Source organism: Eupeodes corollae, chromosome 3 (genome assembly GCF_945859685.1).
Source record: "Eupeodes corollae chromosome 3, idEupCoro1.1, whole genome shotgun sequence".
Lineage (NCBI taxonomy): Eukaryota > Metazoa > Arthropoda > Insecta > Diptera > Syrphidae > Eupeodes > Eupeodes corollae.
The window spans coordinates 30,706,724-30,734,504 of record NC_079149.1 but is presented as its reverse complement, the minus strand read 5'-3'; the positions used below and the strand labels follow the sequence as shown (position 1 = coordinate 30,734,504).

At 35.7% G+C, this 27,781-nt stretch overlaps 1 protein-coding gene across 3 annotated transcripts in view; it reads right to left on the bottom strand.

Annotated features, from left to right (window-relative positions):
• The window catches only part of LOC129950273 (GTP-binding protein RAD), a 214,682-nt gene that overhangs the window by 22,987 nt on the left and 163,914 nt on the right, over positions 1 to 27,781 (bottom strand). For all 3 annotated transcript variants that reach the window (XM_056062156.1, XM_056062157.1, XM_056062158.1), the window contains exon 7: positions 22,020 to 22,200. In XM_056062156.1, coding sequence (XP_055918131.1) covers positions 22,020 to 22,200 — 181 coding nt within the window. The remainder of the gene's footprint in view (positions 1 to 22,019; positions 22,201 to 27,781) is intronic.

Sequence of the window (27,781 nt, the reverse complement as noted above, 5' to 3'; positions counted from 1 at the left end):
TTTCTTTCGAAGTTGCTTATGTGCGCGATGTTTCGGCACCTAACGATCGAACTATTTGGTTTCGAAAAAGTTGCATGTGTGTGCCTAGCCTAATTGGATAAATATAAAAGAGGCTAGGATGCGACCCACACTGATAACTTCCCATCCCGTCTGTCGATTTGTCTTGCTTAAGAGTTTGTCTGTATGTACTCGTATCAATTTTTACCAAATTTGCGTACTATTTTTTTAAGTTTGAAGAAAATATTTTTAATTTTTGAAAAAATATTCGAAAAATAATCGAAAATCAATTTTTACCAACTTTTATACATTTTTTTTTTAGGTTTTTATTATTTACAAGAAAACTGTCAATTCGATTTTTCTCAAGATTTGTCCTAACGTTAAAAACAATATTTTTTATAAGTAAAAGTAGTTAGAAGCTGTTATCTCAAAGTTTTGAAAAGATATTTGAGTCAAACATCAATTTTTATCGACTTTTATTAATTTTTTTTAGGTTTTTATTTTTTGTACAAAAACTGTCAATTAGATTTTTTTCAAAATCTTACTGAATGTTGACAACAATATTTTTTGAAAGATAAAAATATATTTATGCCAATATCTTTAAGTTTTGAAAAGATATTTGAGTCAAAAATCAATTTGTATCGACTTTTATTAATTTTTTTTTAGGTTTTTATTTTTTGTACAAAAACTGTCAATTCGATTTTTCTCAACATTTTTCAGAATGTTGAAAACAATATTTCTTATAAGATAAAATAAGTTGGAAGCCTAAATTTCAGTTTTGAAAAGATATTTGAATCGATATTCCATTTTTACCAAGTTTGGGTAATGTTTTTTTAGATTTATATAAGAATTCGATTTTTCCTAAAATTTTATCAGATTACAAAAACATTATTCTTCGTTGCACAAAATTGTTTTGGAGATAAAATCATATTTTAGTCGTAAAATTTTGGAGGTGACAAATTTTTTTTTTCATTATAAAAAAAACGCGTTAAATGGATTTTTTTCAAAAAAATATACTTCTTTGATATCACGCTACAATATATTATATAAAATTTAATTCAAGTCTCTAGCGTTTTTGGTTCGTAAGATATTTAGGGTTAACCAAAATTTTCACCTTTTTTTCAAACTGCTATGGTAAAAAAACCACCAACCAATTTTCTTGAGAGCCCTTTCTGCATCTTTCTGCCTTATTATCTGTATTATAAAATTTATTTGAAATCGATATCTCTTCTGGTTCTTGAGCTATGGACGACGAAAAAGACGTCGCGAACGTACGAACGTACGAACGTACGTACACACGCCCAGACATCTTTCTAAAAATCTTTTATTTCGACTCTTGGACCTTGAAACGTCGAGAAATGTCAAAATTTTCAATTAGACAAATCGTACCCATTACAATAACTTTCTTTGGGAAGTTAATAATACAAAATTTATTTAAAGTCTTAAGCGGTTTTGGTTCCTGAGATATTTTGTGTTAACCAAAATTTTCACTTTTTTTAAATTGCTTTAGTAAAAAAATCTATCTTTCTGTATTATTATCTGCATAACAAAATTAATTTGAAGTCGATATCTTTATTGGTTCTTGACCTATGGACAACAAAAAATCTCACTGAACGTACGAAAGAACGACATTTCTCTAAAAATCTTTTATTTAGACTCTAGGGGCCTTGAAACGTCGAGAAATGTCAACATTTTCAAATCGACAAATCGGACCGATTACAATACTGTACTGTACATTGTGTACAAATTTGATTAAGTTGTTAGGGAGTTCAAATCAACATGACGCGTAATTAATATCTATAAGATTAAAAAATATTTTGAAAAATTAGTTTTTGATTAAACAATTCTATGTTTTATGTTTTATATGATTTAAAATATTGTTTTTAACATAAAGCAAAACTATTATTCTTTGTTTAAAAATCCTAATTTACAAAAAATACCACAATAATCAGCTAAAACTTCTATGGATCGCATACTTTCGAAGTTCCTTAAATGACAATTGGCTTTCGCTTTCCTCCCTCTTTTTTACATTGTTTCTAATTTGTCTGCTTTGTTCCTGTTGCGTGTTGACTTTTCTTTTAAATTCTCAATATTCTCGATATCACTACAATTCCATTTCAATTCAAACTTTTATTCATCTTTCGATCCAGAGCGTGACCTATCAAAATCTAGATTCTAATTATTCGATTCGATTTTTCAACCAACTCTTGTAATCAGGGTATTAGTTCACCATAATTCTAAACTACCAACGCCATCTCACAAGTTCATACAGAAAGTTCATCTTCTTAATGTTTGCTCTATGGTAAACGGTAAATGTAATTAGTTGGTTGCAGTTTGTTAAATTCTTTATTCTTGTGCTCGTGTCGTCGCTCGTCTCGAATTGGAAAGGAAAATTAATTAATATATTTAATTTCATTGTGCGGTAGAATAAAATCAAAACAAGTGTTAAAGTGTAAGTTTTTGTAATAAAATATCAATTAATTCCGTAGGTAAGTGGCTTTTTGTAAAATGTGAATTAGAATTCAATTCTTTTTTGGGTTTCATTTTCATTTATCCCGTTGCTGGGTGGGGTGGGTCGTCGTGTCGTCGTGTCGTCGTGCGTCGTGTTGTCTTCGTCGCCGTTCGTGTCTGTTCGGTGGTGTTAGTTGGTAATTTCAATTGGCGGTTTAATTTGAAAATTTGAATTTGTTGTCTTTGGTGTGTTCGTCTCGAAAAAAAGAAAATGCATTTTAATAATTGCATCTATTTTTTCTTTTGCAGTAGAAAAGTGAATAATAATAAAAAGCATGGTTTAAAGTTAAATTTTTTTTAGAAAAATGAGAGGTTTTGTTGCGATTTCCGTAAAGTTATTTAAATTTTAATTTTTTTAAATGTGTTTCATACATTCATCGCTTCGCTTCGAGTCTCGCCGTGCGTGGGTCGGTCTCAGTACCGTTGGCAAAAAAGTGAATTTGTGATGTCGTCAGTTGGCGGTATAATTTGAAAATTATTAAATTTGAATTGTAATGGGTAAGTGACTTTTTTCTGATTGAAAAATATTTGTTTTTGAAAAATTAAAAAAATAATAGAAATTGAAGCTGTTTTCAGTTTAGATATTCGAAAAGCTAAAATATTTTTGATGAACACATTTTAATAGTTGTTGGTTGTGTTTACGCCACGGTTATAAAGTTTTTAGAGTCATATAACTTAAGTTGTCAACAGCACTTCACCTTTCGGCACTTTTGTCAAGTGATTTACTTCGTCCTGGAGACAACGCGAGGATATTAGTTTCAACTATTTTGTGAATTTGTTTTCGTATGCTTTTGGCTTGTAAGCAAAGTCGTCCATACGTGACAAAGTCATATTTACCCTTAATTTTCTCATAATGAAATATAATTTTTTGTGAAATGTAAACAAAAAGGGTTTTTAATTTTAATTCTAATGAAATAATGAACGATCAAAAAAGAGTTATAAAGTAGGTGTACCTATAAAATGTAAGTTTTTAACTTAATTTTAATGTTTTTGATTTGAGCTACATACAACTACATCATTTTGACGTCTCGAATATTTCCTAAGAAGACAGCTTAAAACTAAATTATTATTGATTGTGGAAGTACAAATTTAGACTAACAAAGAAAATATCATTTTGATGGCACCAATTGAAAGTTTACAGAGTGGGTTTTATCATAGCTTGTTTTTTAAAATATACTTTCGAAACGAAAATTGGTATATTTTGCTTTTCATAATTTTTGTAAACACCTTATTTTGTTTAAGTTTTTTTTGAGGAGAGTACGATAACTTAGGTGACAAAGTTTAATGACGGTTTTGTAAAGAACAGTTGAAAACAATCATTTTTTATTATTGGTTCTATGCAGTTTTTGAAAAAAAAGTAATTTAATAAAAGTATTTTTTTTGGTAATTTTCAATTTTCTCAAGAACTAGCTGTTATAAAATCATCTAGTTTTCAGTTTTTGGTCAAAAACAAATAAGAGCAATAAATTCAAAAAAAAAAAAACAGTAGAAGATAATCTTATACTTTCGAAAAATTACACTTTAAACCTTTTTTAACTTTTTTTACTTAAATTTTGAGTTTAAAATTATTTTTTTCAAAAGCTATTCATAGTTTTGACTTGATTTAAAAACTGGCTAATAGAACAGAACGTTGCCTTTAAAAAAATGTATCATACTTAATTCTAAGTATTACCGTTATTTTTGAACTATTTTTTCCATTTTTAGTAATAATTTTTTTTAAATTGCTCCTCCCGCATTAACGGGGGGAGATAGTAAAAAATGCTTATTTTTAACTGTTCTAAAAAATTCCGTTTTAATATCTTGTCGCCTAAGTTATCGTACTCTTTCAAAATTTACTTACTTAAAGTGGCGCTAGAGTCCTCTGTGAACTAGGCCCTCACCCAACAAACTTCTCCATTTAACTCGGTCCCTATCTAGGTGTCTCCAATGTCGCGCTCCAAGTTGAGTGAGGTCACTTTCCACTTGTGCGCGCCACCTGATTTGCGGTCTTCTTTTAATACACTGCCTTATATGAGTGGATTTGAAGACTTTTCGGTCCGGAGCATTGGTTTCCATGCGCTCTATATGGCACAGCTATCTTAGTCGTTGGACTTTTACCCTAAGTCTACGTCGCTGTACAACTCGTTGTTCCATCTTCTCCTCCAGTTCCCTTCTATGCACACGGGGCCGTAGATTACACTAAGAACTTTTTGCTCGAAACGACCCAGGGTGCATTCACCCGATTTTGTCCATGCTTCACTACCGTACAGAAGGACGGGGAAGATGAATGTTTTATAAAGTGACGATTTGGTCCCTCAAAAGAGAGGGCTTTGCTACTCAATTGCTTTTTTAGCCCAAAGAAACAGCGGTTAGCAAGAATTATTCCTCGTTTGATCTCAGTGCTGGTGTCCTTTTCTGCGTTCATAGGAGAGCCTAGGTTGACGAGCTTCTTAATTACCTCGAAAATACGTATATTGATGGTGAGGTTTTGACCGAAATGTCATCTTGTCATCTCCTTTCCTGATGACAGCATGAACTTTGTTTTGCCCTCGTTAACCGTTAAACGCATTTTTGCAGCTTTTGGACTTTCCTGGTCTAAAACCACACTGATAAGAACCTATCAGGTTGTTGACGATGGGCCTTAGACGTTGGCAGAGAAGATTTTGTAGGCGATGCTAAGTAGACTGATTCGTCTATTGTTAAGAGGGTCTCTTTTTTTTTTAAATTGGCCAAACGATACTGAGGTTTCATTCGTGGGGCATTCTTTCTTCCGACCATATGGCCATATTACATATTACAGATATATGCTCCTAAACAACGGCATTCAAGCCGGTTAAACTTTAGCTTATCTTTACTTCGTCTAAGTAGGGAAGACGGAATTCGTTTCGTCGTCGCCGTTATACAGTCTGCAGAAGTGGTCCTTCCATATCCTCAGCATTAACTGCGGTTCCACTATTATGTTTTTACTTTCGTTTTTGCAGCCTTCGGCTCGTGGTTTATGTACTTGTGAACTTCGTTTCACCTGTTCATAAAACTTTCGAACTTCATTCCTGCTTTTAAACTTCTCAACATCTTCGACCGCACGCTTCTCATGCTCTCTCTTTATCCTTTTGAGAAATCGGTGTTCCTCCCGACTCTTCTGCTATAGCTCATAAGCAGCTCCCGTTCTTCTATGTAGTGCTGCTTTGCGTGCCAGGTGTTTTTTTTTTTTTTTTTATAATAAACACACACTCAAGGGGATATTACTACCCTTATAATGCAGAGGCACAGTGTGAGCACTAGGAAGAGGAGAGAGGGTTTAAAAGGAGATGTCGGTGCACAATATTTTTGAATTCCTGAATATTGAAATGACGATTAAAAACAGAGTGTTTTAAGCCATTTCACATTCGCGTAGTACGGCTAAAGAAAGAATCTCTGTTTTTTAAAGTACGACCGAAGTTGGGCTCGAGGGTATACTGATGAGCGTTCCTAGAAGCGCGAGTATTACGGTTGAACTGTTTAAGGGGAGGAATGCAACTGGCTATTTCACTAGAGCATAAGCCGTTAAAATAACGGTAAAAAAGGGTCAGACAAGTTTGGCTGCATTAGCTTGCCGACATTCCTCATTCTTGTTGGTGGCTGCTTAAAAATCAGCTCGTCAAAAACGGCTTCTCTAATTGCATGTTGTCACTGGTTCTTGATACGTTGTATTGGCGGCAGAGAATTTCGAAAGAGGTTACTTGTAACGGAGAAGGATTTGACGATTATAGCCGTTCGACGTTGTATCTTCTCCCAGTATCTTTGCCTTGGGTGTGGAAACCCGAAATGCTACCTTGGCTACATAACAAGGTAGTGGTCCGAGTCGATGTTAGCTCCTGGGAAAGTTCGGACATCCATGATGCTGGAAGCGTGTCTAGCGTCGATCTGGTTGAGGGTAGATTGACCTGTAGCGCTCCAAGTTCCTTTGTGAATGTGGAGGTGTGAAAAACGCTTACTGGCCACCATCAAGTTTCGCCCCGCAGCACAATCGATAAGCCTGAATCCGTTGTCGGAAGTGTTCTCGTGCAGGCTGGTTTTCCCGATGATTCCACCAAACATTTCCTCCCTTCCTAGTTTGGCATTAGAATCACCAGGACAATTTTAATATCGTATCTAGTACACTGCTCCTATGTTTAGTCTAAGAGCTCGAAGAAAGTATCTGTGGTGTTGTCATCCTTCTATTCTGTGGGGGCGTCCAAACATATTAGGCTAATGTTGCCAAATTTAGCCTTGATGCGGATGATCATAAGACGCTCATTAACTCAGCTATAGCTCAAGACTTGTTGCCTATGTCTGGCTCCAATTACAAAGCTGAAAAAAATAAGAGCTGTTGGTTTTCTCGGTAGAAGTCAACTTGTAAATATCGCAACTTTTCATCCTCTTTCTGCCCGGCCCATCCCATCGTATTTCCTGGATGGCGGTGATGTCTGCTTTATTTCAGCCTAGGGCCTCCGCTAATTCTTCGGCTGCATGTGGTCTGTTAAGGGACCTAACTTTTCACATGCGTATCCGAAGTTCGTTATCTGTGGGTTGTCAATAGTAAATCCGACCTTATCCGAGGCTTGTGTGAGCTTCGCAACTGGGTTTTCCTTATGTGGTCACGAAGTCCAAAAAGGACCAAATCCTTGATTTAACTCCAATGGGCGAGAGACTTTAAAAAAAACCTTAAAAAACCAAACATAGGTATACCCCCATATTTTATTGAAATCTTTTGGATCTTTTTTGAAAACAAATTTCGATTTTTAACCAACAAATTTGTATTTTGATTACTGTTACTTTTGGCCCTAGTACAAATGGAAAAACGCCTTACGCAAAGCTGACTTTAACCTTAAATTCCAAGTTTGAACTTAACCGATGTTATACTTTAATGCTGCACGATGGAATAGTCGCACACTTTTTATCCGAGTTCTCCAGCATCGTTCGAAATTTCTTACGAATGCAAAACTTGCCAAATAAAAATCAGTTTAAAAAACTGGAAATTTTCGAATTCAACGAAAATTTTAAATGTACCATAAAATGGTCTACACAGTCATAGTCATACAACCCTTTTTAACTCATTCCATAAGTAATTTTAAATGTTATTTTTGTTGCAATCCAATTAAAATTAATCAATTGACTGAAACCATTTTTCAAGAACTACATAAACACAAACAAAAGATGAATTTCTAAACAACAATTGTGAAAGAAAGACTTGAGCAAAAGATTATGTAATCAATAATTATTAAATCTTTCCTGGAATAAATTTAAATTTCAAAACAAAAAGCTAAATAAACGTTTATCAATAAAACACTACCAACCCATATTCTTTTCGGTTTTGATTGATTTATTCTTTCTCATTAACAAACCATTATATTCCTAAACAATTAAAACATTCTTAAAAACTTCCATCAAGTTTACCCCACACATTCAGGTAATTAGAATTTTGAAAAAAAATATCTAAAAAGATACTTAAAAGTTACTTGGTAAATTTATTCTCAAAAAATAAAAATAATTAACTTTATCGTCTTATCTCGATATAAACAAAGATTATTCATAGGTAGTTTTGAAATTGAGATAAATACAATATTGGAATGATTTTTTAATGATTCAATTAAAAATTTAAATTGCTCGTAGCAAAACTCTACACTGCACCCCGTGGCCCAAAGCTCCTTCCCAAGTCAATTCCAATTAATTTCTTTTCTTAAGTACCTATGGTATTGGGAAAGGTGAAATTAAAGAACGTTCGCTTTTGCCTTTTTTCATTATTTTGGAATGTATTTATGTAGATAACTTCTGGGAAAAGAATCTGTTTTTCTTCTTCTTGTTTTGAGGTGTGAATTATAGACCTACCTGTGATTTCGAATGAAAAACAAAAGAAAGATTTATTTTTCAATTTGCAATTTTGAATTCGTTGTGGTATAGGAAAAAAAGTTTATAATTTTCGAAAAAGTTATTAATGAGAAAATTCCCTAATCGGAACCACCACAAGCATCTGGTGGAGTCTTTTGGGGTTTTTATTATATTAATTTAATTTTTACTTTTTTCGGATTGAGAATATTGTTTCCAATAAATCTATGGCAGAAAAGTTTTCTTAAATGACAAAGATTTTTGGATCTAGAATTCTGGATCGTCGTAAAATGAAAAAGTTTGTTTTATTTTTCCAATAATAAATAATTGAATTAGGATATTTTGATACTATTAAAAAAGAAATTGAAAACACATGCTGAGTTGATGAAAGTATAAAGACAATAATTTATTTGACAAATTGAAAACATTATTATTGGAATTGAAACCAAGAATCAGGAGAAGAACATTAAAAGAAATGTGATGCCATATATTTTAAATGAGTTTTCAGAACGAAATAATTTGAGACGATTAATCAAAGCAAATTTCTGAAGTGAGTTAATGAGATAATAATTTGTTGCAACAATTCTAAATCTTTACAAAGAACTAAATGTCAAACAAATGTCAGATTTTGCTGCGGGGCGAAACGTCATGGTAGCCAGTACGCGTTTTCCACACCTCAACATCCACAAAGGAACTTGGACTTCTCCAGATCAATCTACCGTCAACCAGATTGACCATATTGCGATCGACGCTAGACACGCTTCCAGCATTATGGATGTACGAACTTCCCGAGGAGCTAACATCGCCTCGGACCACTACCTCGTTTTAGCCAAGGTAGCACTTCGGATTTCCAGACGCAAGGCAAAACAGAGAGGTGCTGGGAGACGATACAACGTCGAACGGCTACAATCGCCAGAGATCGCCAAATCAATGTATCGAAAACCAGTGGCAACAGTGCCAAGATGCAATCAGAGAAGCCGCCTCTGATGTGCTGGGTTACAAACTGCCACCAACAAGGAAACCCTGGTTTGATGAGGAATGTCGGCAGGCAAATGCAGCCAAACAACAGGCATGCAAGCGGTGCTGCATAAAAGGACGAGAGCTGCTCATGAGCTCTATAAGCAGAAGAGGCGAGAGACACGCCGACTTCTCAGAAGGAAAAAGAGAAGGCATGAGAAGCGTGCGGTCGAAGATTTTGAAAGGTTTAAAAGCAGGAATGAAGTTCGAAAGTTTTATGAACATGTGAAACGAAATTCACAGGTACATAAACCTAGAACCGAAGGCTGCGAAGACGAAAGTGGAAACATCATAGTGGAACCGCAATCAATGCTGATGATATGGAAGGACCACTTCTGCAGACTGTATAACGGCGACGAAGAACTGAATTTCGCTGTCAGGCAGGATGATCCATTCAATATAGACGACGAAAGCCAACAATCCCGTCCTCCCGACTTAGACGAAGTAAAGATTGCCATATCTAAGCTGAAGTCTTATAAAGCTGCTGGAGCGGATGGGTTGAATGCCGAGCTCTTTAAAGCAGCTGCAGATAATTTGGTTAGGAGCATGCACCAACTTATTTGTAAGATATGGTCGGAAGAAAGCATGCCCGATGAATGGAACCTCAGTATTGTTTGCCCGATCCTGAAAAAAGGAGACCCTCTAAACTGCACCAACTATAGAGGAATCAGTCTATTTAACATCGCCTATAAAATCTTCTCTGTCGTGATATGTGAACGTCTAAAACCCATCGTCAACAACCTGATAGGTCCTTATCAGTGTGGTTTTAGACCAGGAAAGTCCACAGTTGATCAAATATTCACATTACGGCAGATCCTGGAAAAAACCCAAGAATACCAAATGGACACCCAATATCTTTTGATCGATTTCAAGGCCGCGTATGACAGCATCTACAGGGACTTGCTGTATAAAACCATGTCTAGTTTTGGCATCCCTGCCAAACTCGTCCGTTAGTGCAGAATGACCATGGACAATTCACGCTGCTCCATTAAGGTTGGAAACAATTTAACAGAACATTTCTATGTCAAAAAAGGGTTTAGACAAGGTGATGCGCTGTCATGCGATTTTTTTAACATCGTGCTTGAAAGAATAGTGCAGAGCTCATACGTCAACACTAGAGGCACTATCTTTCAAAAGTCTGTCCAATTACTGGCATATGCTGATGACATTGACATAATCGGAAGAACTCAGCGTGATGTCAATGGGGCTTTTGTGAGTATTGAGGCAGAAGCGCCAAAAATGGGTTTAACGGTTAATGAGGGCAAAACAAAGTACATGCTGTCGTCTAGAAAGGACATACAACACCGACGTTTTGGTCAAAACGTCACAATCGACAGACGTAACTTTGAGGTAGTCAAGGACTTCGTCTACTTAGGCTCCGCTGTAAACGCAGAAAACAACACCAGCGCTGAGATCAAACGCAGAATAACTCTTGCTAACCGCTGTTTCTTTGGACTAAGAAAGCAATTGAGGTGTAAAGTCCTCTCTCGAGGGACCAAAGTGTTGCTATATAAGAAGAAGCATGGACCATGACAAAAGCGGATGAAAGAACCTTGGGTCGCTTCGAGAGAAAAGTTCTTAGTGTGATCTACGGTCCCGTATGCATCGAAGGGGAGTGGAGGAGAAGATGGAACGACGAACTTTACGGGTAGACTTAGCCAAAAGAGTAAAAGTCCAACGACTAAGATGGCTGGGTCACGTAGAGCGCATGGAAACCAATGCTCCCGCCCGGAAAGTCTTCGAATCCGCACCCACAGGACAGCGCAGTAGAGGAAGACCGCGGATCAGGTGGCGCGCACAAGTGGAAGGTGACCTCACCCAACTTGGAGTGCGAAACTGGAGACATCTAGCTAGGGACCGAGCTAGATGGAGAAGTTTGTTGGGTGAGGCCCTAGTTAACACAGGACTGTAGTGCCACCTTAAGTAAGTAAGTAAGATATGTCAAACTAAGTTGTTTAAATAATTTGTTGTTTTTAATTGAAAGTCTGAAATTTCGGAAAAATTATCGTTTAACTATTACACGACGCATGAAAACAGTTAAAACTTGCTACAAACATGGTGATTATTCACACAACCACATTATAGTGCTTTAAGAGGAGATTTTGGTTAATATAATCGTCGAACTACTCAAGAAATTGGCGAAATTTGAAGAGACTGGATTGCTTACAGAAATTGTAAGGCCTGTGCATCCTCGTTTCGCTCGTAACTATGAAAATATAATTGCTGTACGTGAAAGTGATGCCGAAGACCCGAATGATTGTCTTTTGTTGTCAGGAATTAGGACTGTCTTATGGCAAATTATGTAGTATTTCGTATTTGGATCTACACCTACATCCAAATAAAATCTAGCTCACACAATAACTGAAGTCACAACGTCGTAGATACGGAATCTCTAAGATGATAGTCAATCGGAACCTGATGGCATTCCAGCAATTGTATTGAAAAATTGTGCTGTTGTTCTTTTAGGGCCATTAACTCTACTGTTCAATGTTTCTTTCGAAAAAGCCCTTTTTCTTGACTATTAGAAAATTGCCTTTATTATTCCTATCCATAAATCTGGCTCTTAACAGGATGTTCCTAATTACCGTCCTATAAGTAAATTGTCTACGATTCCCAAAATTTTCGAGAAAATAGCTTATAAAAAATTAACCTTTATTCTTAAAGACAGGATTGCGCTTACTCAGCATGGATTTATTGCTGGAAAATCTACTAAAACAAAACTAGCTATTTTTTAACCAAATCACTAGAAATCTCGAAAATGGTTTTAAAACTGATGTAGTATTTACGGACTTTTCGAAGGCTTTCGAAAAAAGATGGAACCTATCGAATTCCATTCAAATAGTTTAGAATGGTTTGCGTTCTATCTCATAGGTAGAACACAGTTTGCCTGCGTTAATTATTTATTTTCTCAAGTGATTCATGTTACCTCTGGTGTTCCTCAAGGAAGTCACTTGGGACCCCTTCTATTCCTGATATTTATCAATGACATACCAATGCTTATCAAAAATTCTCTCTGCTTAATGTTTGCGGATAATAATAAAATTTTCCGCTGTATCAAATAGTGAAGCGATTGTTTGTTACTTCAAAGTGACCTTGAGCGCTTATCTGTATGGTAGATTGCTAACCAGATTTTCTTAAATGTTTCTAAATGTCAATCTTTATCTTTCTCTAGTTTCTTAGTCCGATTTTGTTTGAATACGAAATAAATGAAACACAACTTACTAAACTTACAGCAAAGGAAGACCTAAGTGCAATACTTACTTACTTACTTACTTAAGGTGGCGCTAAAGTCCGTGGCGGACCTGGGCCTTAACCAACATGCGTCTCCAGCCAGCTCGGTCCCTAGCTAGCTGTCTTCAGTTTCGCACGCCAAGTTGGTTGAGATCCTCTCCCACCTTTGTGCGCCACCTGAGTCGCGGTCTTCCGGATGTACATCCGCTCTACATGACCTAGCCATCTAAGTTGCTGGACTTTAATTCTGCTAACTAGGTCAGTGTCGCTGTACAGCCCGTAGAGCTCGTCATTATATCTTCTCCTCCATTCTACATCTATGCGTATGGGACCAAAAATCACCCGAAGAATTTTTCTTTCGAAGCATCCTAAGACACTCTCATCTTTCTTTGACAGGGTCCAGGCCTCAGCGCCATAAATGAGAACCGGGATGATGAGTGTCTTATAGATGGTGATTTTAGATGCTCGAGAGAGGACTTTACTTTTCAATTGCCTTCTTAGTCCAAAGAAGCAGCGATTTGCAAGAGTTATTCTTCGTTTGCTTTCAGCGCTGGTGTCGTTGTCTGTGTTAATAGCGGTGCCTAGGTAGAGAAAGTCCTTAACTACCTCAAAGTTATAGCTGTCCATGGTGAAGATTTGTCCAAGACGTCGTTGTTCAGTGTCCTTTTTTGATGACAGCATCAAGTTCAAAAAACTTATTCCACGGTAACTGTCTGGGTTTTGAGTACGCCTTTTTTTGTGGATAGGAAAGATTAAGGACTCCTTAAACCCTTCTGGTATATATCCACTATCCATAATATGGTTAAACTTCGAGGTAATCTTATTTATTAGTGTAATGGTTCCGTACTTCTAAAATTCAATCAAAATTCCTTCGGAACCAGCCGCTTTGCCATGCTGTAATTTTTTCAAAGTATTTAAAACTCTGGCTCTGCATTGGATACTGTTGAATTGAAGGTTAAGGGATTCAACAAGTCTTTAAAATGCGACAAAAGAACGTCAGATGGTCGCTATGTATCTTATACTCATTTCCATTCAGTCTTTTCACCACTTTCCAAAAGTCTGATGAATTATTGCATTGTGCTGTAGTCGCCTAGCCTCTTCATTAAAAAAAACTACTTCCTTTTTCCCTGCATATGTTTTTACTATCAAAAAAATTAGTGGTAGACCTTTTATTGAAGGAGGTACAATTACTAGGATCTTGTATTTCCGCGTGAAAAAGACGAGGTCTGTTTTTTGATGATTAATACTAAGTCCGCAGTGATCAGCCCATCTAGTGAGCATATTGAATGCGTTTTCGAGGAGGTCTCTCAGTGTATAAGGATGTTCCCCTGTGACGGCGATAGAAACATGCAACCTCTCTGTAGCTTTCCCTCTATAGGGATATTAGTAGTTCGTTTACCACTATGTTGCACACCACCTTTCGGAGTGCCTCTACTGACAGACTTATTTGTGCAAGTTGATGATCCTGCTTTTTAGCATTAGACTAATCAACTCACAGATTGAGTGTTCGGCGTTTAGGGTCGTCATAGCAGAAGTGATAGCGGATGTGTCAACGTTGTTGAAAGCGCCCTCAATATCCAGGAAGGCCACCATAGTATATTCGTTTTGCTCTAGGGAGTATTCGATAGTTCTTACCAGAGTGTGCAAGGCTTTTTCTACCGATATCCGTTTGCAGTAAGCATGCTGAGACATTGATAGTCTCTTATCAATGCTATTACGTATATGGATATCGATCAATCGTTTCACAGTTTTGAGAACGAATGATGATAAGCTAATAGGTCTTAGATCTTTAGGGCTGACATGCGAACATTTGCCAGCTTTGGGAATGAAAACTACTTTTGCTTCTCTTCATCGCTGAGGTATATAGACCATATCGAGACAACTTTTAAAGATCATTTCAATGATGGGCAGAGTTATGTCAATTGTAAGTTGTAGCTCAGCTGGAATGATTTGATCTGGACCTGGAGATTTATACGGTTCTAAGGTATTCAGAGCCCATGTCAATTTTTCTTTTGTAACAAGACCTTGAGGAAAAATTAAGTTATTACCTGATCCAGGACGGTTTGTTGTATTAACAGATTTGGAGCTATCTGGGAAGTGGGTATCTAGTAGCAGATTTAGCGTTTCTTCGCAAAAGTTAGTCCAAGTACCATCCGAGTTTTTAAGACAACTAGGCATGGTTGGATTTGTCGAGAGAATCTTCCTTATCCTTGATGCCTCTGAGGATTCTACTATTGAGCTACTGAAGGATCTCCATGAGGATAATCTTAGTTCTTGTTTATACTTTTTGAGGGATTGCTTATAGGAGTCCCAGTCTAGATGATATCTGCACGCTTAAAAAGCCTTCTACAATCTTTTCTGAGTGTTTCTAGTTCAGCAACCACCAACATGGTTTCTTCTTTCCCCGCACTGTAGTGAGCGGCAGGCAATTTCAATGGCATTATTTAGGGCTGCTGCTCATCGACTTTTTGATCGAGTTGAAGAGCGCACAAGGGTGGATCAGAAAGATATTTTTCAGAGTCGGCCTATATTTTGGCCAATCTGTTATCCTTTAATTCCGGAATTGGATCGGTTTTGGATGTATCTATGATCGGAGAACGAGTTCTCCTTTGATAATCTCCAATTCAATATTTTATTTGAGAAATTTAACGAGACAAGTGTCAGATCTAAAACTTACTGTCGATTTTTAGTGACAAAGGTTGGTTCACTACCTAAACTCCTATGTTATGATAGAGATGTTTGTAAATTAATCTATTAGTTGAATTTGAAGCTTCTTCATTTCAGCGCCTACGGAGTTTTTCATCCAACCGATTAATTAATTTATACAGTTTAACCCTGCAATCATCATCGTTACCGAAATCCAGATCCAGTGACATAAGGTCAACCACAAAAAGCACAAATAAAAAGTACTCAACGCACACCCCTGCCGGACGCCTGTTTCAGCCTGAAAGCATTCAGAGATTTCACTAAAGCCGCGTTTGGAATGAAGACCGAACTTTGGCTTTAGTGTCATTTTATATATTTTTGAGGACTTTACCGAATTTTTATAAGAGCGCATTTCTGTCCACTAGTCTCGGCAATGCTCTTAATAACAAAAATTTGGTCGACCGTTGAGTAATCGGCTTTGAAACCGGGTTGAAACTCTTTCAATAAACCATTATGTGTAATCCACAAATTAAGTCGTCTATAAAACGTTCAAAAACCTTATTCCACGATAATTGTCTGAGTTTTGAGTACTTCCTTTTTTGTGGATGGGAAAGATTAAGGACTCCTTAAACCCTTCTGGTATAGATTTATTATCCATAATATGGTTAAACTTCGAAGTAATCTTATTTATCAGCTGGATGGTGCCGTATTTGTAAAATTCAACTGAAATTCCGTCGGAAACAGCCGACGACTTTTCAAAAGTCTGCTGAATACTTGCATTGTGCTAGTTGCCTAGCCTCTATATTAAAAAAACTACTTCTTTCTGTCGTGCAGCTTAGGACTGTCATGCCAGAGGCCTTGGGTTCAATTCCTGTCTGTGCCATCTAAAGTTTTTTTGCACGGGTACTGCTTCTTGGAGGTGTTGACAAATCCTCCAACAGTAATTCTTGTCAAGAAAAGTGCTTTCTCAAAATAGCCGTTCAGATTCTGCTTAAAAGTAGAAGTCCATTCCATCCCTGACAACATTAAAGCCACGCCCGCCACAGCCTCACGACGAGAGAACTATATTTTTTCTAAATTAAACTCTGGTTTGTCATTTATGTATCAACGAAAATGTTATGGCTTAACTACCGTAAAAAATATTCACTATTTTTATGTATGGCCGTGTTAATCTAAAAAGCTGCGTTTAAAAATGTATAACTTTAAAACGTCTTTTTTTGGAAGACATCAAATGAGTGCTGACAATTGAGTGCAAATTTAGCTCATATCCGATTATTAAGTACATATTATTTTTCGAAAATAATGAACGAATATAAAAAGAAACGAAACGAGACAAATAAATAACTTAAATTATTTTGAAATAGTTAAAAATATCATGTTACATTAAAACAAGCAAGAGCTTAATTGTTCTTTCTGTTTTCTTCGTTTGTTTTTCACGTAATTATAAATTCAACAAGAATCTTCATTGCATTTTAACTTAAATCACTTCTTTAACATCGAAATGGAAAGAAAAGTCTCCCATTTAAATTTAATTTAAAAATCCACTTACTTAGGAAAAAAACATTCAAAATGAAATCAAAATGTATAGAATAAGTGCCACGTCTACACTGAAAAAAAATATTCGTGAAATCACAACGAAATAAAGTCTTAGTACTTTTTACCGATTTTTCTACAAAACAAACTAAGGTAAACATGTTGAGCCATATCCATAGTTCTTAACTTAACCCCAGTTAGTCATAGTCAATTTAAACCCATTTTAGATCGAAGAGTCTAAAAAAGAAACAACAGAACTTACGTTTAAGTTGTTTTTAAATCTATAATACGTCAAACATAAATTAACTGATTGAGAGACAAGTTTTATTTGAAAACATAAAAACAAACATTTAAATGTCAAAAGACTTAATCATAGTTCAATATTTTGATATTTTGCTGGATGTTGCAATGCTTTCATCCAACAGAAAACGAAAGCTCTACTTAACCCGAACCGACCGCTTGAAAAAAAAATGCCAAGTTTATGATTGACTTTCTAAATAAAGAGATTATTGAGAGGCGAGTTCGGTGAGCATTTTATTTCACGTTCGGTACCGGTCAATTGGCTGCCTAGATCGTGCGATTTAATGCCCTTAGAATATTTTTTTGTGGGGCTATGTTAAAGATTATGTCTATACCGACAAGTCAGCTTTAATTAACGCATTGCAATTGCAATTGAGGTAAATGTGTAAAATTATTACGAATTATCAAATTTTCGTAGAATGGACGAAACTTTTAGTCTTTAATTTATCATTGTTTCACAAAGACTGATGTTGTAGCTATGAATGTGTAGAACATTTCGACAGCTGAGATGAAGATTAATATACTCGTCTTTCAATTGAAGACATAGACTAAGAGTTCTCGCTTTAAAAAAAAACTAACTTTTTTTATGGTTCACATCGAAGACTAACACGATTTAGAGCTTTAGGCAAGAAAATAACAGATTTCGAAATGTTAAATAAATCGTTTGATTTTTCTTTAAGTTAAATACAAATTTTGACAAAATTATGATAAATATGTACTTTAGTTTTTGCCTGAAACTCTGAATCAATTAAGCCTTCGCCTAGAATCATGAAAAGTGAGTTTTCACCTTGAAAGTGAGATCTTTAAGTCTTCGTCTTCAAATCATCTGTTAGTCTTCGTATCAGTCGTCGATTTGATGATGAAAACTTTCATAGACCTTTTCTTCCTCCTTTCAGCGTTTTTAAATTTTTGACTGATTCCAAAATTCTAGCAGTTTTGAAAAGTTCAATTTCTATGCTTTTTGAAAATAAACTTATTTTGTAAAAACCTTTACAACTTGAACTTTTTTTGATTTGGTTAAGTTCACAATTTGTCCATTTTTTAACTTTGAAGACTGACAAATCAAAATCGTTGAAATGTAAAAGAAGATTTCGAATGTTTTTGAAGACCAACATTCAGATTTCCGAGGAGGACGGAAGTTTTCAAGTATTATAAAATAATCTACACAGTTAATGCTTCAACATCAGCTACATACATTTTTATTTTTAGATTTATTTGGGTGTATGACCTACAGTGACTCCCACGACTAATCCGACAAAGAAAATATAAATTTTTGTAATGTAATTTTTCCAAAAAAATGTACAAAAGTAGTAAAACTTAAATATCATTTTATAATATACATAATTTATAGGTTCAAATTAAGTTTATTATTTCTTACTAACTTACTTAAGGTTGCGATACAGTCCTGTGTGAACAAGGGCGTCATCCAACAAGCTTCTCTGTCTAGCTTGGTCCCTAGCTAGATGTCGCCATTTTCAAACTCCAAGTTGGGTGAGGTCACTTTCAACTTTCCACTGATTCGCAGTCTTCCTCTGCTGCACTGTCCTATGGGTGTAGATTCGAAGATTTTCCGGGCGGGAGCATTGCTTTCCATGTGCTCTACGTGACCCAGTCACCTTATTCGATCGATTTTTACCCTTCTGTCTAAGTATACGTCACTATACAGCCCGTACAGCTCGTCATTCCATCTTCTGCATACGAGACCCTAGATCACACTTAGAACTGTTCTCTCAAAACGACCCAAGGTGCTTTCATCCGCTTCTGTCATAGTCCATGCTTCTGAACCATATAGTAGGTCGGGGATGATGAGGAGCTTATATAGCGACACTTTGGTCCCTCGAGAAAGGGTTTTGTACTCAATTTCTTTCTTAGGACAAAAAAACAGCGGTTAGCAAGACTTATTCTGCGTTTGATCTCAGCACTCGTGTTGTTTTCTGCGTTTATTGCGGAGCCTAGGCAGACGTAGTCCTTGACTACCTCAAAGTTACGTCTGTCGATAATGACGTTTTGACCAAGACGTCAGTGTTGTAGGTCCTTTCTTGACGAGAGCATGTACTTTGTTTTGCCCTCATTCAACGTTAAACTCATTTTTGCCTCCTCTGCCTCAATACTCACAAAAGCCCCATTGACATCACGCTGAGTTCTTCCAATTTTTTCAATGTTATCAGCATATGCTAGTAATTGGACAGACTTTTGAAAGATAGTGCCTCTAGTGTTGAAGTGGGACTTCTGCACTGTTCTTTCAATTACCATGTTAAAAAAATCGCTCATCACCTTTTCTAAAGCCTTTTTTTACATCGAAAGATTCTGTTAAGTTGTTTCCAATCTTTATGGAGCAGCGTGAATCCTCCATGGTCATTCTGCACAAACGGACGAGTTTGGCAGGGATGCCAAAACTAGACATGGCTCTATACAACTCGTCCCTGTAGATGCTGTCATATGCGGCCTTAAAATAGATGAAGAGATGGTTGGTGTCGATTTGGTGTTCTTGAGTTTTTTCCAGGTTCTGCCATAATGTGAATATTAGATCGACTGTGGACTTTCCTGGTCTAAAACCACACCGATAAGGACCTATCAGGTTGTTGCCAGTGGTCTTTAGACGTTCACATCTTATGGAAGAGAAGATTTTGTAAGCGATGTTAAGTAGACTGATGCGTCTATAGTTGGTGAAGTTTAGATGGTCTTTTCTTAGGATTTAAGACTCTTACTTACGTTTAAAGTCATTTCTTGCTCAAAAGTTCGAAATTCGAAAATTGGTTTTGTTGCATAGACATAGACGGTAAATCAATACCAGAAATAGTAGAATTTGTGCATCGGAGCCCTTCCATCGTTCATTACATAGAGTCACAACTAAATAACGAAAATAGGATTCATGTGAGCAGAAAAGTAAAAAAAGAAACTGGAGACTTACGAAAGAACCTTTTTTTGTAGACTAATTATTTAAAATTCCTTTTTATCTTCGGAATCTCTAAAGATTTTTTTGAAAAGACCTCCAAATACAGAAATCAGCAACGAACCCATAAGAAGAATAAGCACAGTTATCAGTGAAAGAAATAAAATTCAAAGGCTTAAGTTTGCTAATGAACATATATCACAGAATACGTCTTCTTGGAATCGGGTGGAACTAGTTAACCAATAGACATAAGACAATATTATGAATTGGGTTTCATTCATGGACGGAAGAAAATTCATATTTAAAGGTTCAGAAGGATGAATGCACGAATGGTAAAAAGCAAATAAGGATTTTTCTCATTAGCATACTCGGGCTACTGTTAATATGGCATTTAATGTATCCAAAAGCTAACATCAATATTTTGAAACAACATTTGTGGTCCATTGTCAGTCAACTCAATATACAAAACAATTTCATCTCCCACCAGGACATCTAACTGTAAGGCAGATGAACTCGCCAGGAACGGTACAGTACAGCCCATCCTACCACGTTTGGCAAGTACTGGCATACCAGTCGCTACTTGTAAACTGTTGCTAATGCAAGACGCTGCGAGGAGGGCAGGCACCAGGTGGAACACAACCACAACACTACGTGTCAAGCCACAAAAAACATCTGGCCAACACTGGATTTAAAAAGTTCAAGGTGCTTGCTCTCTCTAAGCAGATCACATATAAGCTCGATAATAGGTGTCATAACCGGACACTGTCTAATAGGAAAGCACGCCACGAGACTAGGCGTATTCTCAAATGGTTTTTGCAGAAGCTGTATGGACGAGGAAGAGGAAGAAACGGTTCTTCATCTTCTCTGCAAATGCCCTGCTCAAGCTCGAAAACGCAAGAATTACCTAGGAGAATTCTTCTTTAACGATCTAAACGATCTAAATCATATCGGTATAATCAGCCTCTCACGTTTCGTAAGGGACTCAAGCTGGTTTCATTGAGCTTAGGAGGAAGCCTCAAGATTCATGTGGTATCACAATGAGCCATAAAACTGGCCTAAGTGTGTCCGTTTCCATCTTGGGCAGCCACTATAACCTAACCTAACTTAACCTAACCTCCACCAGGACATCTACCCAAGGCATACAGCTTGTATAGCAAGGTCGTGGTTAGTTTATAAATACCCTAAAGTGCTTAAAACACAAAAAAAGTTACCTGACCTTAATGTAATGGAGCATAAAATAGATTAACATGGTTCAAGTTTCAAAAAAGAATTTTTAAAATAGTGAGGACCTTAAGACGAGCCTTCTAGAGGAATTGCAAAAAAATAAGTCCTGAAATATTTTCTTCAATACCTCGACGTCTTAAGAAAGCGATTTAATCGAAATGATTCGCAACTAAGTAATAAATATTAAGTTTCCGATTAGGTGTGAGATGTTAAATAATTAAGTTGCTTTTGTTGTTAATATTAATTTGCTGTCTACTGGTATAAATTGTAAATTTTACTTATTTAAAATATAAATGTTTTTAAATATAAAATTATTACAATGTTTTAAACTCTCCATGCATTTTCTTGAAAATTTCCTGTGTTCGATTAGTCCTCGGAGCCACTGTATGTGCTCATTCAACATTACTTAAGGAACTTTTTTCGATAAAGAAGACCTTTTGAGAGTCATAATCCTTGAAAAAAAAGGGTAACGTTTTGATTTCATAATTCTGTTTTGCCTGTCCTTTTCCTAAAACCTGCATACTAAGTGTTTTGACAAACGCTTATTCAAAAACAATTTTTAAGATGGCACGAAGCGTTTTATAGATTGATTTTTAAATACTTACTTAGTTGATTTTTTGAAAGCTAAGATACATAATATTGATTTTCTTTTAGACTTATGGGATTTTTGCCTACATTATTATTTAAAATGTTCGTCCCTTCTTAATTTAATTTATTAGAGAATTAATTTCAAACTTCGACTTAAATTATTACCCCAATCGTGATGTCCATACATATTTTATTTTTATCTTCTTTTCGATAAATTAATTTGAACCAAAAGAACAACAAAAAAATCAACACTTACCTTGTGCTGAAACGGCACGTGACCTCGCTAAATCAATTTTATTAGCTACCAATATTATCGGTCGCGTCCTAACCAAATCCATATCCTGTAGGCGTGATAGGATTTGTTTGGCTCGTGTAAATGATTCCTTGTCAACAACTGAATACACAACCAGATACGCATCGGATTTTTCTAATTCATCCTAGAAAAAACAAAAATAAAGGAATAAATAAGGAATATAATCGTATTTTTGTATAATTAAGACATTTGGCTAAAAGGAGTGGAAGGAATTCCTTATCCTTCCTAAGACAAAATGTCGTTCTAAGTTGATTATGTAAGGAAGTACTTTTTGATATGAAATCATTGAATCCAATGGCATGGGGATTATTCCCTCCAAAACCATATGAATAAGTCCCTAATAGAAATTGATCACATCCTCGATGGAAATAACTTAATGTACATTTTTAGAGCAAATCCGAAAACAAAACAAGGACGAATGTCGAAAAAAAAAAGAAATCTTCGTTCTTTTGAGAGAGGAAAACTCTCTCAGTACGAATCGGATTACGTCATTTATTCCAAGAACATTTAAGGTTAGAATTTAAAAATGGCTTTAACCTGCGTTTGGTGGAGGCAGATAATCGATATCCAGATTTTTTGAATTGCTGTTGTTTTCCAAGAACATTGATATTCAGTACATCATGAATTCATGACGTTTTGAAGGAGATGGGAAGCACAACACAGCGCCTCGTCGCCAATGATAGCTTTACCCAGTGCTATCATTATGGTCTAGAAAATATTGGTAGGCAAATATTGTAACAGCTTGTTGGTAAAAAAAACACACAGACAACAACGACAACGACGACGACGATGAAAGAATAACCGACAACGATAAGCTTGTTTTGACCTAAAGTCTGGAAATTATGTTAATGGAGTTTATTTTATACACAGTGTCGATAGATACAACAGGAATAATAAGTACCTATGTAGCTTATAGCTTGTATAGTTCAAGTGCTACTGAAACTGAGTACCTAACTGATATTGAAAGAGTGTCAATAAAGAAATGTGTAGGAGGGTGCATCCTTCAGTTCAGCAGAAAGGTGGTTCTAGAAAAACATGCTTTTCATACTGGAGCTGAAGTTGGTTTTGCAGATAGATAGAATTGACAGCAAGGGAGGGTTAACTGATTTATTGCTTTTTGGGTTAGAATAGGTATTTGGTTTTCAACCTTTAGATCATTAATCTATTATCGTTACTCTATGTTTATCTATGTTTATAAAGATAGTGGAAGTAGTTCATGTTTACTTGAATGTGATAAAGGAAAAATTAATGAAGTTATAGAGGTTTTGGTTGAAAATTTCACAGAACTATTGGGTTGGGGAGAATGCTTTTGACTTTTCAGGATTCCGGAATTGATATTTTAAAGAGATTTTCTAATCAGTCATTTGTCAATTATGTAACCAACATTTGAATTAATTCCAGATACTAACCATTTCCACTTAAGTTTCTACATTAATTGATGAGCTACACGTCAACCAAATCAAAGAAATGCAGGTTAAAAAAAATGTGTTGAAAAGTCCACGGAATTTCCGACCCTTTTCGGATATCGGAAGGATCAGTGACCATTGCTCGATTGTTGGTGAAAGCGATTAATTTCTGCACTGATAATTCGTAATGATTTTTACAAAAACTAGACCCATATCGTTCTGCAAGCCCTTCAGTCGCCTGAATTATCAACAAATTACTTTTGAATTTCCGCTAAACTTAAGAGATTGCCGTTTTAAATCGAATGAAGAAATAAGAACCAATACCGATCAGGAAGAAATTGAAGAACAGACGACTATCAACATCAAATGATAAGCTACACATCAACAAAACCAACGAATTGCTGCTCCAAAATATTTACTGAAAAGTTCACGAAATTTCCGACAATTTTCGAATGTTGGAAGGATCAGTGCTCGATTGTTGGTGAAAACGTTGAATTTCCGCACTGATAATTCGTAATGATTTTCCAAAACCTGGACCCATATAGTTTTGTAACCACTTCAGTCGCCTGAATAAGCAACAGATTACTTCTAAATTTTCGCTAAACTTAAGAGATTGCCGTTTTAAATCGAATGAAGAAATAAGAACCAATACCGATCAGGAAACAATTGAAGAACAGTCGACTATCCAAAGAATTGCAGCTCCAACAAATGTATTAAAAAGTTCGAGGAATTTCCAACTCTTTTCGGATATGGGAAAGATCAGTGACCATTCCTCGATTGTTAGTGAAAACGTTTAATTTCTGCACTGATAATTCGTAATAATTTTTTCAAAAACTTGACCCATACCACTTCAGTGGCCTGAAATAGTAACTGATAACTTCTAACTTTTCGCTTAACTTAGGAGATTGCCATTTTATATCGACTGAAGAAATAGAAATCGATACCGACCAGGAAGAAATTGAAGAACATTTTGAAGTCGTAAGACTTTTGAAATAGTAATATTGCATCCAGGCGGCCTCCCACAGTGTTCTTAATTTTTGAATAAGTGTATAGTCTGGTTATTAAAAAAATGTGTAAGTTATTAAGTGACTTATGATTTAAAAAAATGCAATTCATAAGCTATTAGCGACTTACGAGTTAAAAAATAATTTACTGACTTATGAATTTAAAAAAAACTTAAAGTCATGATTAAATCAGCGACTTATAAACTGTTAGCTTAGGTACATAGCGAGTCAGTCACATCCATTGCTACAGGACTTAATTAGCGCTGGAAATACTGTTTTGATACCATGAACTTGTTTAACCCATGTATTGAAAAAAAGGTAAAAAGATGGTTTTATGACATATTAACATTGACAAAATTAGGGACACTAGAGCCATTTCGTCGCATTCAGAGAGAGCTATATCATGCCTGGGTCCTCAAACGGTTATAGGTAGACCATATCTTCCTAGATATAGTGCAGTCCGTTAGCCTGTTCCACCTGCGGTTGGATTCTGTCAGAAAAATTTCGAAAATTTTGCCCTTCATAGCTTCAAGAGGAATATTTACCCTTGCTGCAAATGAGCTACTTGCTGGGACAACTCATCAGGCGTTTATTCCCATCAATGCCACTATGTCCTGAACGCAAATAAGACTGACACTTAGGTTGATGTTAAGGCTGGATTGTTCATCGCAACATTATTCCACCCATATAGAGGATGTTGTGGTGGAATTGATAGCCATAGCAGCTTCCTAGCTGACAGTCCAGATAACCGTGTTTCTGTTTGATTTTGTTGGAGTTTGAATTGAGTATTTTGCATGCTTCTCTGATTGCTACTAATTCAGCCTCAAATAAACTGAGAGGTAGCCGAAAAAGACTCAGAGATATTTAAGGACTCGAAGAAGATTTCCTACCCAATTATGTACTTTCATTTTTGACCCAGTGTCAGTCAGTAAAGATAGTGGTATGGAAGCCAGGATAACCTTAAAATCTTTACTGAGCTATGAGGCATTGATACCTTCGACTCTGTCGAAAAAATACCCTGTGAAATCAGTTTATTAGTTTTGCCTCGCTCATAGGGTCTAGAAAACCAACAGTTTGATTCATTAAGCCTTAGCACGCTTTACGATATTTAATGTGTTGGTCTACTTACATTTAAGGTATCTGTTGAGCAGGATCGAAGGGCCCCTCTATTGCCGACACTAGCTTTTCTTTGAACCTTCTTTACTTTTTGTCGTTGAATTACTTCTTAAGCGATATGACAAAATAGTTCGTACAACGGCTGTGTGCGTCCACAAAATCAACTTCCATATTGAGGGCCCCACTATTTAACAAAAGTTTTACCACAATCGTTAAGGAAATGAAAGTTCAACGTTGTTCAATATTTGCTTTCAAGTTTAGTTTGGGATTTTTGAATTCATAAGTCATTGACTAGCTTCAAGCTTGTAATTTTAAGTCATATTAGGATAGGAAGTTACATTTTTGAATTTAAAAATAGATTCTTGGGGTATTTTGCCGAAAGTGATTATAAGTTAGTGGTTCTATTCGAAATACAGACACAACATAATACGCTCACCCTTTCAAGGTCAATAAAAAAAATGCAGTGTTTTTACTGATACTTATCTTCAAGTGTGTGTTGAGTAACCCTTTACATCCATAAAAGCTGACTTTTAAGAGTGCTTTAATGGTTGGTGTAATAACTGGTGTCTACTTTTTTAAAAAACCTTGATGGCTAGAACGTTAAAGTCAATATCGTTAGCTATAAAGCCTTGATGACTGACTTTTTCGTTGGTCAATTTAACAAACTGTGTACCCTTGGTGTGATGGTTAATGCTTAGGGCTGTCATGCTAGAGGTCTTAGGTTCAACTTCTACCTGTGCCACCTAAAGTATTTTACAGCGGTAGAAGAATTAACAAATCCTTCAAGAGAAGTTGGCATGAAAAATACTTTTTTTAAATTTGCCGTGCGGATTTGCATTAAAAACTGTAGGTCCCTCCATTCCTGAAAGGACTCGCACACAGGAACTTTTAATTATTGCAAATCACTGGGCCCTAATTTCCTTGGACCGTTGTGCCACCTAATTCCATTTATTTATTTTGTTGAACAACCATGATGTAAGGGTCCTATGGTTTCTTCTAGTCGGTATAGCACGTTTCGGACCCTAGAATCATCCTCCAAGATCATCGGTTTAACTCCACTTTAATTTTTTGTATAGAGATACAGAAAGAGATAAGTCCAATTAAGGATTACAAACTTGAAGGACAATATTTGAAGCGTTGTTGTAGATATACGGCCACAAACGTTTGCAAAAGTCATCGAAAATTGGATTTCCAAACTTTCAAATTTGTCATACATTTTACAGGATATATTTTCAAAACTTTAAGCTGATCAACATTTAAATTTAAACTCATTATTTAAGGCTAAGCAAGTGAACATAATCAATCCTCCACTTGACTTTTTACTTTAAGTTACATATGAACTCTACAGATGGTCAATAAATGGGTTGGAGATATGTTAGAAAAGATTTAAGAAAAAGTCATTAAATTTGTTTTAAATCTTAAAGTAGATTAAACTTAAATTTATTGATTGGGCGCTTTTTTATGTTCATAAATTAAAAAAATTAAAGACAAATATTAGGTCCACATCTTTACGAATACCAATGAAAAGTCAAAAATGAAGGTTCTAGTTTTTTTTTTATTTTTAATACCCGTGCTTTGTTGGAAAATCTATCAAAAGTATAGTACGATTTTACACGAATAACAAAAACAATGTCCGTCGTATGAATACTACCGATAAAAGTTAAAGTAGAATCTTGCTACGGATGCGTTTTTGACGTTTATACGAGCCTCTAATGGATCTTATGTGATTTCGTTCTCAAATGTTGGTACGATTGATACTGCTTTTGTATCTCGATGGCTGTGTTCGTTGAGTACTTGTGCATTTGAAATAATGTGTTTTCCATTGGGGAAAAAATCAAAAAATGTTACTGTTGATATTATTTAGTTTTGTTAATGAAAATGGACTAAGTTTTGCTATATTTCCACCAAAGGTGGATCTTTTTGGTTTTTCGACCGCACAAGAACATCTAAAAATGATTAAGTTTGACAGCACTTTCTAAAATGAAAATGGTGTTTCGATGTTTTTGTATGAAGTGGAAGTGAGATAGTTTGATTCGTGTTAAACAATGGAAAACTGAATAATTCAACACCATTTTAAAATATTCTACTTACTCCATGTACAATTTTGACTCCACTCAAATCGCCGACTGGAATCGAGGCGAATCAAGCTCATTTCATCCTAATTCAGGTATATAAAGAA